The following is a 14,850-nucleotide window of genomic DNA, read 5'->3' on the forward strand; positions in this document are numbered from 1 at the left end:
CCACTCTGCTCTTCCAAGGTGGTCCTGGCTTGTTCTATCGAGGTTCTGAGAGCAGTTCCCATACAAATCATTATATCAACATTCATATTAACATTTTCTATGGTTATTAAATGATGACCATATTTTGGCATTGATTTTTTTTTTTTTTGGTACTGTTTTACTCAGCTCTCTTTTTAAACTATAAAACATTAAACAGCACTATAGGAACCCAAGTCAGCAGAAATGCTAAATGAATGTTTGACAGTGATGTAGAACTTTGACTAATCTATCAATCAATCAACCAACCAACCCATTCAATGCATTCCATCGTGGCTTCCCAACACTCTGCCACACCCCAATGTGGTAAAGAAACAGAACCCAGGGTACAGCTGTGCAGGCAGAAGGGGGAGGCAGAGCACCCAGTGAGGTGGCCACAATCCATCATTCAGCTGAGTTGGCCTCTCCCTCCTCCAGCTGCCACCACAAGGCTACTTAAGGACCATCTTGCCCTGAGAGGGGGTGGAAAGACAGAACAGCCTGGTGAATTGCCCAAAATTTATCTCCTGGTATTCCAGCTAAAGTGGTCTCTCCCCGAACTGCCAGCCCATGGCTACACAAAAAACATCTTGCCCTAGGAGAGGAGAGATCTAACTATATCCTAAATAAATAAAATAAAATCCTATATTTAAAATACATTCATACCTCAAGTTGAAGTAGCTTCGGGTTGAGCGTTTTCAGGTTGCGCTCCGCGGCGACCCGGAAGTAATGGAACGCATCACTTCCAGGTTTTGCCGCATGCGCAGACGCTCAAAATGACGTCACGGCATGCGCAGAAGTGGTGAATTGCAACCTGCGCAGACGCAGGTTGCGTTCGCTTCAGGATGCGAACGGGGCTCCAGAACGGATCCCGTTCGCATCCAGAGGTACCACTGTAAATGGCTATCATTCATTCCTATGGGGGGAAGTAAACCACTGCACTTGACGACAACATTCTGCTGGACCACCAACATGCCCAGCCCCTCTAATATTGAGGTGACCTAGCTATCACATACAAGGCACATCCTGGAAGGGAGCAAGGTTCCACTTTCTCCACTTCCTGCCATTCACAAAGTTGAAAGATTCTTCATGGAGCACAGAAGGCAGTGGTGGCCACCAAATCCTATGGTTTTAGAAGGGAATTGGACAAATTCATGGAGGATAACGCTACCGGTGGCTACTAGCCAGAATGGCAGTATGCTTCTGAATACTAGTTGCTGGAAACCACAGGAGGGGAGCCTTTACTTTGAAAAAATTAGAGTGTTCAAAGCAGGCCGGTCACCGGAATACTCCAGCTAGGAATAATGGAATAGGACTCTGGTTCTGTTTTGTTGGTTTTCGGAACTGGGGCCATGATTAAGAGGGACGGCCGGGGGCATTCGTATTGTGCCGCTAGAGGTGAAATTCTTGGACCAGCGCAAGACGAACCAGAGCGAAAGCATTTGCCAAGAATGTTTTCATTAATCAAGAACGAAAGTCGGAGGTTCGATCAGATACCGTTGTAGTTCCGACCATAAACGATGCCGACTAGCGATCCGGTGGTGTTATTCCCATAACTTACCTTTGTTGATATCTACAGGAGCCTGGCTAAAGGAGCTTTAAAGACTCAATCTTCCTTTTGGACACAGTTTGATTGAGTTTTCTGTTTGTGGCTTCTGCAGTAGATCTTGTACACAGCTCTCTCAATTTTTGGATTATTAATATAAGATTTAGAACGTAGAATGGTTTGGTAGCGTTTTGTGTGCCGCTTATGTGCTGCTTACTTTATACTGGCCTTCCTACTTGTGGGCTTCCCACAGGTAGCTGGCTGGTTGCTGTGTGCTGGACTAGATGGGACATTGGCCTGGATCCAGCAGGCTCTTAGTTCTTATGTCCTACTACCTACAGAGTCAGGACGCGGGTGGCACTGTGGGTTAAACCACAGAGCCTAGGACTTGCTGATCAGAAGATTGGCGGTTCGAATCCCTGCGATGGTGTGAGCTCCCATTGCTCGGTCCCTGCTCTTGTCAACCTAGCAGTTTGAAAGCACGTCAAAGTGCAAGTAGATAAATAGGTACCGCTCTGGCGGGAAGGTAAACTGTGTTTCCGTGCGCTGCTCTGGTTCACCAGAAGCGGCTTAGTCATGCTGGCCACATGACCCGGAAGCTGTACACCGGCTCCCTCGGCCAATAAAGGGAGATGAGCGCCGCAACCCCAGAGTCGGTCACGACTGGACCTAATGGTCAGGGGTCCCTTTACCTTTTACTAACTACAGAGTCATATTTGATAACAAAGCAATGCGTGCTTAGTCGCACCAAAGCAGGGCGTGTGTGAGAGAGTATTAAACGCTCACTGATGGCTTGTTAATGGTTCTTTTTATGCATTCTGAAGAAACCGACTAAGGGAAATTCAGCTTTGTCTAGCATTTCTTCACAGTGCTTTAAATTGTATGGTGGCCTTTTAAAAATATCCCCCCCTCTTAATGTTTGCATTCCGTTTTTTAGACTGCTGAATTCTAACTCATTTACTATCATACGGGATGATGCCTTTGGGGGTCTGTTCCATCTCGAGTACTTGTAAGTTCCTTCTTTTGTTTAAAGTAGTAAACTAAGATTTCTTAAATGGACGAAGCTGCTCTGATGATTTACCAGTGCACTGTCCCTGAAGGAAATGTTCTTTTCTCTAGATGACATTACATGTTGTGACTCATGTGGGGCAAGTGAATGCGTGTGAACATTCTCATCTTTCTGCTTTCCACTGCAAGATATAATGTGCATACTAGGAACGAATACAATTCCCCAACTGGCAATGCCTGGGCTCCAGAAACAGGGAGCTGTTGTGCATTTCTCCGCAGGAAATGTACATGAATTCCCATTTAGCACATGGCAACTTGCAGTGGAACGCTGACCGTGCAATATTGCTTGCCTTTCTCTTCAGCACTTAACGTCTAATTATTTCCAGAGGGCTAGCTATGCTTGTCTGTTTCAGCAAAACCAGTCTTGCGGCACCTTCAAGTTTGCTAGTTTTTAAGGTGCCACACAGCTCTTTGTCGTTAAGCACCGTATAAGGTTTTGCACAAAACTGGAGAAGTTATAGCTTACTTTGAACATGTATTTTGTGTTACGTTTCATGTGTTAAGGGTAAGGACTCCACGCACTGCAAAGGGGCTTTGAATTGTCTTTTCACAAATAACAGGCCCCCTACCACCGATGCCACATTGGAAACTGTTTTTAAAACTGAAGGGACTTTCCAAAGCAGATTGTAGTAGGGCATGGGATGGGGTGGGGTGTCTGCTGTTGTTTTTTAAAAAAATCCCACTGATCATGTTCAAGTCCTTTGGTGTGCCTGAAGTAGCTCTTTGGATCCCAGCCAACGTGATAATGATTAAGAGCTGGTGATAAATTGGGCACCTCATTCCAGCTGAGACGTATTGTGTGTGGACTCAATCGGAGAGCATTTAAAGCTCACGAAATGTGCTGAATTACTGTGAGTTCACTGTGAGTTTTCACAGAAAAATGGGAAATTTGACCTAAACAAATATGTTTTCTAAGCGCAGTCATAAAGGGACGCGGGTGGCGCTGTGGTCTAAACCACTGAGCCTCTTGGGCTTGCCGATCAGAAGGTTGGCGGTTCGAATCCCCGCGACGGGGTGAGCTCCCGTTGCTCGGTCCCTGCTCCTGCCAACCTAGCAGTTCGAAAGCACGTCAAAGTGCAAGTAAATAAATAGGTACCTCTCTGGCGGGAAGGTAAACGGTGTTTCCGTGCGCTGCTCTGGTTGGCCAGAAGCAGCTTAGTCATGCTGGCTACATGACCCAGAAGCTGTCTGCAGACAAACGCCAGCTCCCTCGGCCTTTAGAACGAGATGAGTGCTGCAACCCCAGAGTCGTCTGCGACTGGACCTAACGGTCAGGGGTCCCTTTACCTTTACCTAAGTGCAATCATGTGCTCTGTTGCATCCCAATTGATGCATTTCCCCCTCTGTGCCATAGAATTAATGTCAAAAATAACAAATAAGGATGACAGAAATAGCTACAGCCCTTAATATTACCACTGTATGGTACTGTTGCTGTTTACATTAAAAAAATGGAAACACAGCCTCAGCTATGGTGTGTCATCAGCCAATACAGCGGTGCCTTGGGTTACAGATGCTTCAGGTTACATACGCTTCAGGTTACAGACTCTGCTAACCCAGAAATAGTGCTTCAGGTTAAGAACTTTGCATCAGGATAAGAACAGAAATCTTGCTCCAGCGGCGTGGCAGCAGCAGGAGGCCCCATTAGCTAAAGTGGTGCTTCAGGTTAAGAACAGTTTCAGGTTAAGAACGGACATCCGGAACGAATTAAGTACTTAACCCGAGGTACCACTGCACTTACTTCAGTAGCCTCCTAGAACCAGGAGCCTTCCAATTAAACAAAAAAGTTGACTCCCCACTTTCTCAATGACCTCCTTTTCATTCTATATCCTAACCACAAAATCAAAATGCTCACGTGCATATATCTCATGCAGCTTCAGGAGGCCAATCCATATTACCTATTGTTTTGATTAAGTTAATGCCACGATGACAGGGCAGGGTTACAGATTGGGTGCAAAAAGCAAATGTATTCCCTCTGCCCAAATTTGATTTATACTGTTCCTCCATAATAAAGATCCAACCCAATTCATATTTTAAATGTGCCAAACCCTTGGTTTTTATGCTGAATAGTCTTAACTTGCTGCTGGATTGTTGTTGTTTTTTTATAAGAAATCGATTTTAGTGACGTAGCCTACTTTAGCTGTGCTTTACACATTTTATGAGTATCTTTGTATGGTGCTTTGAGTTGTTTATGTAATTAAAAAAAAGTAAGGTATAAATGTTGAAATCAGTAAGTCCTTTTCAGTCCTACTGATTTCAGTAGGAGAGATAACCACATGGTTTAATATCTCCCATTGGAACCAGTGGGACTTAAAAGTTCTGGGTCATGAATTTCCTTTTATATTGGTTCTAGAATTTTGCAGCTTCAACTCAGGAGAGTGGGGTTACAAATGTGTGAAGAAATATAACAGCACAAGCCTATGCATGCTTACTCAGAAGTATGTCCCATAATATTCACTGGGAGTTACTCTCTAGGTGTCCACAGGAGTAGAGCTGGGAAGGCAATGTATTCCTTCTGCTGCAAGCTCCTGGTTGCCTTCACTTCTTTTGCACCTAGTGCCTCTTTAAAAATTATGTTTACAGTTTTCTTCCAAAAACAAAAATGTGGCCAAATGCTTGTGCATTGAAACAACACCAGTCCAACATGGTGATGTTATGAACGTAGGCCAAGTGGCAAAGAGTTATCCACTGTCTAGTTGGGGCTATTTAAGCAGTATATATGTGTGGGACGCGGGTGGCGCTGTGGGTTAAACCCCAGAGCCTAGGACTTGCCGATCAGAAGGTTGGCGGTTCGAATCCCCGTGACGGGTGAGCTCCCGTTGCTCGGTCCCTGCTCCTGCCAACCTAGCAGTTCAAAAGCACATCAAATTGCAAGTAGATAAATAGGTACCACTGAGGCGGGAAGGTAAACGGCATTTCTGTGCGCTGCTCTGGTTTGCCAGAAGCGGCTTAGTCATGCTGGCCACATGACTCAGAAGCTGTACGCTGCTCCCTCGGCCAGTAAAGCAAGATGAGCACCACAACCCCAGAGTCGGCCACGACTGGACCTAATGGTCAGGGGTCCCTTTACCTTTACTTATGTCTGACTCACAGGGACAGTTGTTACATGACAAGCAATAAAAGCATATTGCAGCCTGACACAAAGTCTAGCAAGAGCCCTGCTGCTCACACAAAGCTCCTGAGGGTGACTCTCGTGTGTGCACTGAAATGAGCAGTTTGGTTAATGGAGGCTTTTGTTAATCAGACCACAGCAGACACTTAAGCCAAGAAAAGTGGAATAATTGGTGCTATTTTTATAGAAAAAGAGGTGCCGGAACTCACGGCAATGGCACCCACATAAGAGGTGCCGGAATAGAGTTCCAGCGAGTTCTGTCTGGGGAAAAAGCCCTGGGAATAATGCTGTTCACGTTTTATTCAGTATTTGCTTTTGTTCTTCTACCAGACGAACTGAAACATTCTCTTTAACGTGTGTCTTTCAATCAAATCTTTCTGCATAGATTTATTGAAGGAAACAAGGTAGAAACCATTTCAAGAAATGCATTTCGTGGCCTTCGAGATTTGACACACCTGTAAGTCTTTTAATGCTACTTTGAATTATTTATATCTTGCCCCAAACTAGATTTCCCAGTACCTGCACTGTAGGTACAGCTATGGTATATTTCTCACTTCACTGCATAAGCCGCAGTGGGCTATGCAAAAATGTGAAACAAGAAATGTTCTAGCCCTCATTGTTGGATAAAGTCTTTTTTTTGTTTTTTGTTAAGACTAAAGAATCAAATGAACCTAGAATAGGTGGTGGGAGGCAATGTATTCTGTGTTCTTCATGTGCTCTACAAGACACTTAGATTGCAATCACCTCATGGTTTACAATGAAGAGAAACACATCGTGTGGAGTCAATTTTAGGGGTGTTTCTTTCATGGTAAATGATTACAGTCATACCTTGGGTTAAAGTTGCTTCAGGTTGAGCATTTTCGGGTTGCACTCCGCAGCTACCCAGAAGTAACGGAACACGTTACTTCCGGGTTGCGCCACTCGTGCATGCGCAGATGCTCAGAATGACATAGCATGCATGCGCAGAAGCAGTGAATCACGACCTGCGCAGACGTGGATTGCGTTCTCTTCAGGATGCGAACGGGGCTCCGGAACGGATCCCGTTTGCATCCAGAGGTACCACTGTATTAGTGTCATAAGACAATGTCTGAATATAAACGATTTCGTAATGTGGGGAGTAAACGTGTCAGATTTTGCAAGAGTCCCAGACAAGCCTGGCATTTAGCAACATCATTAGGCATCAGCTGGGGGGCCTGCACTGGTCAAGAGGTCGGGTCAGGGGTCTCCGACTCACCAACCCAGAACATCAGAAATTGCAAATCAACATGATAATTTTAAATATCCTTATCTGCATGTTCCAACATATGCACAAGGCAACATGTATGTCTAATTACTTTCCCTCCTCTTCATTTCTGGACCCAATGAGAAGCAGGAAGAGCCATAATGGCTGCTCAGGGGCTTAATGAGGCAGCCAATGAGCATTTCCTGTAAAAAGCAGGAAGAACTTGTTCCTAAAGTTGATTGTGTGAGGGAGGCCTGGGCATGTGGCCTAGAAGGAGCAAATGCAAATTCAGCAGGCTCATTACTGTACTTAAAATATGTAATTCTATATGCAACCTTTGTAGGTGTACTTTCTTCATCCTAAGCCACAAAAACAGAACGAAATCTGTTTGATGGCACCTTGAAACTAGTTTTTGCAAAGCTTGTCATTACAAACTTATGAACAAGAGCCGCAACGTTCTATTCTCATGAATTAAGTCAGGAGTGTTAAGGTTTCCATTAACGTTCAAGGGTTTTACGTAATTCATTCATAATCCTATTAGTCATTGTCAACATTGGGAATTGGGCATCATCCAACGGTTGACATTACCTAAGTGCTGCTCTATTTAGTGATTATCATCTCTTCAACTATTTTAACACCTAACTTTACTTTTTCCAGTTCTTTGGCCAATAACCAGATTAAAGCTTTGCCAAGGGATGTCTTCAGTGATTTAGATTCTCTGATTGAACTGTAAGTAAAGCCAACCAAAGCGTTTGTGTTGTTGTTATTGCAAGCCTGTCCTTGTGTGGGTTTCTAAACTCCGAGTTTGGAATTTGGAATATTGTTTGTAGTTTGAACTGATGCTGAAAACAAATACATCGACCGGCACTTGCTTTCTGGTAGCCTCATTCCAGATTGCCAAGTGAAATATTTTTCATTACCTTTTTGCTAAAGTTCTCATGATAGCAAGAGTCATGGTAATTAATTCTTCTGCATGGGTGCTTTATCTAACATTTGGATGCATGTGACCACCCACTTTTAAATTATATATTGCTCAGTAAATATATATGTTCTCAAGTAACATGTACATCACTTGAGTTGCCATCTCTCAATTATTCAACACTTGATGACTGAAAGCTGAATATATGAAATGACCCCACGAATAGAATGTGCCCTTATCCGACACAAAGAAACGTTTGCAAACTAGGGGCATTTGCACATTTTACCGAACTTTTTTCAGATCTCACTTAGAATTACAGCCCATTGACAGCATTTCCAGTGTACTTCTGGGCCAAATTTGATGTTAAATTGAATTACTTTGTTATTTTCCTCCATATTTCTTTTAAACCAAAAGCAGTACTGAAGCAAAGTTCTTAACCCGAGGTACTATTTCTGGGTTAGCGGAGTCTGTAACCTGAAGCATCTGTAACCTGAAGCATATGTAACCCGAGGTACCACTGTATTGACAAGCTGCCACTCAGGACTGAAGAAGGGCATGTAGAGATAGGCTTCTTAACTCTTGCCTTCATGCTTTCTTTCAACTCAAACTTGCCCACCTTGCAAAGGGAAAGATATGGAGATCCTTCATCTTTTCACCCAAGCGTGGGAAAGTAGCTGGGTGTGTATGTGGACAAAATGCAGGAATAGAAAGGGTTTAGCAGCCCCCTTCCCCTTCCCCCTCCAGCTGATCTTCGGTTCTCCATTCCAGTCTCTGGGGAAAACAAATACAGTGGTGCCTCGCAAGACGAAAAGAATCCATTCTGTGATTCTCTTCATCTAGCGGTTTTTTCGTCTTGCGAAGCAAGCCCATTGATGGATTAGCGGATTAGCGCTATTAGCGCTATTAGCGCTATTAGCGGCTTTTAGCGGCTTATCTGCTGATCGGATCAGCTGATAAGCGGCTTAGCGGCTTAGAAAAAGGGGGGAAAGGGAAAAAAACCAGCAGGAACTCGCAAGACATTGTCGTCTTGCGAAGCAAGCCCATAGGAAATTCGTTTTGCGAAGCACCTCCAAAACGGAAAACTCTTTCGTCTAGCGAGTTTTCCGTCTTGCGAGGCATTCGTCTTGCGGGGCACCACTGTAAGGAAGGAGGGTTGGAAAAGAGACCCACAGAAATCTAGTATAGTTGACTGACTTGGTTTCGAAAAAGTGTAAGTGAATCAGGGATGGAATCCTCACAGCCATACTCTGCTTCCAGTGTCACACCAGTCACAATGCCCTAGTTTAAGCGCTTATTCAACAGTGCATTTTTGTGAAAGTGCAGATATACCAAAAGCCGCATTCAGCAGTAACCTTTTAGAGATCTGCTTGGGAGGAGGCTCTGTTCCAAAATTTTAAATGTACTCCAAGGTTTCTTGGCGTGGTCTAGGTTTTTTTTAAATGTCGCTAGAAATGCTTGTGATATTTTGTGGTTTATGTGAGAACAAGTGTCATGATGGGGCAGGGAAGAGCGATGGTGGAGGCTGGGGCTCTGCGGGTGCCCCACCCTGATAAGCAGCCAGTGATGCTGGTTTCAGAAGATCAACACTGTCCCACTACACCAGCCGCTCCTTAATACAGTGGTACCTCGGGTTACATACGCATTCCGCTAACCCAGAAATAGTGCTTCAGGTTAAGAACTTCGCTTCAGGATGAGAACAGAAATCGTGCTCCGGTGGCGCGGCAGCAGCAGGAGGCCCCATTAGCTAAAGTGGTGCTTCAGGTTAAGAACAGTTTCAGGTTAAGTGCAGACCTCCGGAACGAATTAAGTACTTAACCCGAGGTACCACTGTATTACCAAAAATCATAACACAGGAGGAAATAAATAAATGACTCTCCCATACAGGAAATCTATATTGCATTAACAGTGGTACCTCGGGTTACAGACGCTTCAGGTTACAGACGCTTCAGGTTGCAGACTCCGCTAACCCAGAAATAGTACCTCGGGTTAAGAACTTTGCTTTAGGATGAGAACAGAAATCGTGCTCCAGTGGCGCAGCGGCAGCAGGAAGGCCCCATTAGCTAAAGTGGTGCTTCAAGTTAAGAACAGTTTCAGGTTAAGAACGGACCTCCAGAACGAATTAAGTTCTTAACCTGAGGTACCACTGTACAGTGCTGCCACGCCGCCAAAGCACGATTTCTGTCCTCATCCTGAAGCAAAGATCTTAACCTGAAGCACTATTTCTGGGTTAGCAGAGTTTGTAACCTGAAGCATATGTAACCCGAGGTACCACTGTATTATTTAGATAGATAGATAGATAAATGATAGATAGATAGATAGAGTGCCTTTTCCACAGGGCAACATGCATGCTGTCAATCACCCCACCCACATTTTACATTTACCACTACCCTGTGAGTTAGCTGACGCTGAGAAACTTACTTGTTCAAGGTTACCCATATAAGAGTTCATCAGAGGAAGTGGATAATAAAAATATGGTAACCTTCAGCTACCAGTATAATAATCCTTGGAAAGTATTATATTAGATTTCATAAATAATGGGAAACGATTGTTCCAACAAATTAATAAGCGTGTTCTTTAGGTTATGCACAATATACTTTGTGACAGCTTGTATTCACAGATATATTTACAGCCTAGAGTTATCTCAACAAATTTGCAGCATGTTACAATCTAATATATATTTCACCTATATAGCCTCCATTCATTTCAACATCACCACTTCCCCACCTCATGTAGAAAGCAGGGTTTGTGGGCTGTCAACTTTTTGACCAGAATCGGTTTTGAACTGTTCTAATGTTGTTTGAGTTAAATATTACAAGTAACTTGAAGAAATACTTGACTGTTGGCTCAATAACAACCTTTTCAAATCTGTTTTTTTTTTTTATGTGTCCTTTTAGAGATTTAAGGGGAAATAAGTTTGAATGTGACTGCAAAGCCAAGTGGTTGTTTTTGTGGTTAAAGATGACCAATTCCACTGTTTCGGATGTCCTGTGTGTTGGTCCAGCCGAATTTCAGGACAAGAAGTTAAATGATGTCTCAAGTTTTGATGACGAATGCACCACTACAGGTATATTTCATAGCAAATGAATAATGAGAAGTCTGAGCTATGCAAGTCCACCAAGAATGCTGATAAGGTGTTTTCCCAGGCTGCTGTTCTGCTAGCACTGACACAAATGTCCTATTTTTAATTGTCCCAGTTTATTATTTACATGGCAAGTGATGACAGATTAGTTAAAAAGCTAATCCTTATTTCTCAGAAATCCACTCCTTTGTGTGTAAAATGTTCTCCTTCTACCTAATTCTTAATCTTCTCCTACATCCCTGCTTCCTGACACCTTCTGTTCTGTTGTTTTTCTGAAACACCTACTAGTACGGCCTAGTAAGCCTTACTTCTGATTAAGCATATGTAGTATTGCACTGTTAGAATGGATTTGTCTTCCTGGATCTGCTCAGACAAAGGAAGGTAAGACAAGACTAATGGTAGAATTAAAGGTTATGGACAACATGGCTCTGTTGGCAAAAACCGTGATCTAGTGTCTCATTCCCAGTGGCATGTAGTGACACAATTACCCTGTGTCATTACTTCACCACAACTGTATATTTTCCCTCTCTTGCTAGTGGCAGTTAATGTAGAGAAGTGGAGTGGGGAAACAGTTTAGGGACCGCATGCTGTGCGATGCGTCTCGCTCAGGGCACAGGGGAGAACTAAATATAGACAGTGATGTTTTCAACACCAGCCCTGTGTCCTTCTGTCACATCTAGTTCAACTTTAAGTTCTCCGTTTTGCTAGTGTGAACCTGGATTCAAAGAATGGGCAGCTTTTTCTCCCTGCATGTGAAGTCAAAGCTTCAAGTGCCATTTAATACTTAATAATAATAATAATAATAATAATAATAATAATAATGGGATGCGGGTGGTGCTGTGGGTTAAACCACAGAGCCTAGGACTTGCCGATCAGAAGGTCGGCGGTTCGAACCATCGCGATGGGGTGAGCACCTGTTGCTCGGTCCCTGCTCCTGCCAACCTAGCAGTTCAAAAGCATGTCAAAGTGCAAGTAGATAAATAGGTACCGCTCCAGCGGGAAGGTAAACAGTGTTTCCGTGCGCTGCTCTGGTTCGCCAGAAGCGGCTTAGTCATGCTGCCCACATGACCCCGAAGCTGTACGCCAGCTCCCTCGGCCAATAAAGCGAGATGAGTGCCACAACCCCAGAGTTGGTCACGACCGGACCTAATGGTCAGGGGTCCCTTTACCTTTACTACTACTACTAATAATAATTTATTTGCACCCCGCCCATCTGGCTGGGTTTCCCCAGCCACTCTGGGCGGCTTCCAACAAAAAGATTAAAAATACATTGAAACTTCAGTGATTAAAAACTTCCCTAAACAGGGCTGCCTTCAGATGTCTTCTAAATGTCAGGTAGTTGTTTAACTCTTTGATTGTGTGCAGCAGGCACACAAACCCACAAGAACTCCTGAGTGTGGGGATCCTCCTCTCTTTCACATGCATGCATGTCTCTTTTAATATTATGATATCAGCAATAGTAGAATAGTAGAGACATCACCTTGCCAACAAAGGTCTGTATAATTAAAGCTATGGTTTTCCCAGTAGTGATGTATGGAAGTGAGAGCTGGACCATAAAGAAGGCTGATCACCGAAGAATTGATGCTTTGGAATTATGGTGCTGGAAGAGACTCTTGAGAGTCCCATGGACTGCAAGAAAATCAAACCTATCCATTCTGAAGGAAATCAGCCCTGAGTGCTCACTGGAAGGATAGATCCTGAAGCTGAGGCTCCAATACTTTGGCCACCTCATGAGAAGAGAAGACTCCCTGGAAAAGACCCTGATGCTGGGAAAGATGGAGGGCACAAGGAGAAGGGGACGACAGAGGATGAGATGGTTGGACAGTGTTCTTGAAGCTACGAATATGAGTTTGACCACACTGTGGGAGGCAGTGGAAGATAGGAGTGCCTGGCGTGCTCTGGTCCATGGGGTCACGAAGAGTCAGACACGACTAAACGACTAAACAACAAAGAATAGCAGCATCCCCCCCTCCCCCGAATAGTAGGAGAAGGAAATTATTGGCAAGTCATTCACATACCTTGGACATCAAAAAAATATCCCTGCCCCCCCCCCATTTGTTCAGGTTTCATAATGGCAAAGGGCTTTGTGCTCTCCAGCATTACAAGAGCAAACTGTCAGAGCTGAGAAATCTTGTTTAGGGGGCGATATAAAAGTAGATTAGTCTTACTATAAACTCCCAAGACAAAATGCGAAATGCAAGTAAGGAGGCAGGAAGATTTAAGCACTCAGTGGGAAAACTTAAGAGTGCCAGAAAATTTACCAAAAGTAAAGACTGAAATAAACTGACATCAAAATGAGAAAGGATTGAAATTTCCCTGGAGTGTATGAAGAAAAAGTGTATATGCATAGGCAAAGCCTGTTGCTATTGGTATGTCTTTACTTTTTGTAGAGGACCATGGTTTGTTGTTGTTTAGTTGTTTAGTCGTGTCCGACTCTTCGTGACCCCATGGACCAGAGCACGCCAGGCACTTCTGTCTTCTACTGCCTCCCGCAGTTTGGTCAAACTCATGCTGGTTGCTTCAAGAACACTGCCCAACCATCTCGTCCTCTGTCATCCCCTTCTCCTTGTGCCCTCCATCTTTCCCAACATCAGAGTCTTTTCCAGGGAGTCTTCTCTTCTCATGAGGAAGCCAAAGTATTGGAGTCTCAGCTTCAGGATCTGTCCTTCCAGTGAGCACTCAGGGCTGATTTCCTTCAGAATGGATCGGTTTGATCTTCTTGCAGTCCACGGGACTCTCAAGAGTCTCCTCCAGCGCCATAATTCAACAGCATCAATTCTCCGGCGATCAGCCTTCTTTACGGTCCAGCTCTCACTTCCATACGTCACTACCGGGAAAACCATAGCTTTAACTATACGGGCCTTTGTTGGCAAGGTGATGTCTCTGCTTTTTAAGGACCATGCTAAGGCCATGAAATTATTATTAGTGGTGTATCAACAATGGTAAACTAACTGTTGTGTGTTTAGTAGAGTTACAGCTTCTGTCATTTACTTCTCCAGAAGTGTGTAGTCATTATTTTGAGTTCAGTGGGGGATGTGCATAAATGCTGGTGACTGTTAGATTTCACATGATGGTGTGAAGATTCTTTACTAACGGGTCTTCTGCATTCACATGCCTAGTCTTCCAAGTGCTGTTGAGGTGTATGTACAGGTAGACAATGTCAACCAGAAAGTATGTATACTGGTATGTCAACATAAATAGGAGAATAGGCCTGGCTGTTGCGCAGAACTGACACAAATGCTGTGCTTATTCGCTGAACCATGTTTGAAACATTTCTGATACTTTCACATTCTCTAGCATTTGCTGACCGTTATCTTCACTCACCAGACCATGTGTAAAATTCCCTGTTGATGCTGTCGGTTGGTGCACATTCTCCTAGTGCTTTCCTGTGAATGTGCACAATCACCTGTGTTTATATACATTCACCAATTCATTGATGTTGCATACTTAGTTTGAGGCCGTAGTTAAGATCATATTCTGTGAGTTGCGATTCTCTGGTTCAAGACCTGACTCAACCATGTGGGGTGTCTTTAAGCAAGTAACTATCTCTCACCCAAGGGGTGCAGGTGGCGCTGTGGGTTAAACCACAGAGCCTAGGGCTTGCCGATCAGAAGGTTGGCAGTTTGAATCCCCGCAGTGGGGTGAGCTCTCGTTGCTCAATCCTAGCTACTGCCAACCTAGCAGGTCAAAAGCACGTCAAAGTGCAAGTAGATAAATAGGTACTGCTCCGGCGGGAAGCTAAACATCAGAAGCGGCTTAGTCGTGCCGGCCACATGACCCGGAAGCTGTACGCCGGCTCCCTCGGCCAATAAAGTGAGATGAGCGCCGCAACCCCAGAGTCGGTCATGACTGGACCTAATGGTCAGGGGTCCCTTTACCTTTACCTCTCACC

General features: G+C 44.2%; 1 protein-coding gene and 1 long non-coding RNA gene across 2 annotated transcripts in view; both read left to right on the forward strand.

Annotated features, from left to right (window-relative positions):
• LOC309540558 overlaps positions 1-14,850 on the forward strand; it is a 161,687-nt gene that overhangs the window by 124,006 nt on the left and 22,831 nt on the right. The window lies entirely within an intron of this gene.
• The window catches only part of LGI2 (leucine rich repeat LGI family member 2), a 33,909-nt gene that overhangs the window by 3,666 nt on the left and 15,393 nt on the right, over positions 1-14,850 (forward strand). The window contains exons 3-6 of the mRNA XM_082237407.1: positions 2,499-2,570; positions 6,124-6,195; positions 7,618-7,689; positions 10,774-10,943. Coding sequence (XP_082093533.1) covers positions 2,499-2,570; positions 6,124-6,195; positions 7,618-7,689; positions 10,774-10,943 — 386 coding nt within the window. The remainder of the gene's footprint in view (positions 1-2,498; positions 2,571-6,123; positions 6,196-7,617; positions 7,690-10,773; positions 10,944-14,850) is intronic.

The sequence above is a fragment of the Podarcis vaucheri genome (assembly GCF_965113315.1).
Source record: "Podarcis vaucheri genome assembly, chromosome: 9".
NCBI classification, from domain to species: Eukaryota; Metazoa; Chordata; class Lepidosauria; order Squamata; family Lacertidae; genus Podarcis; species Podarcis vaucheri.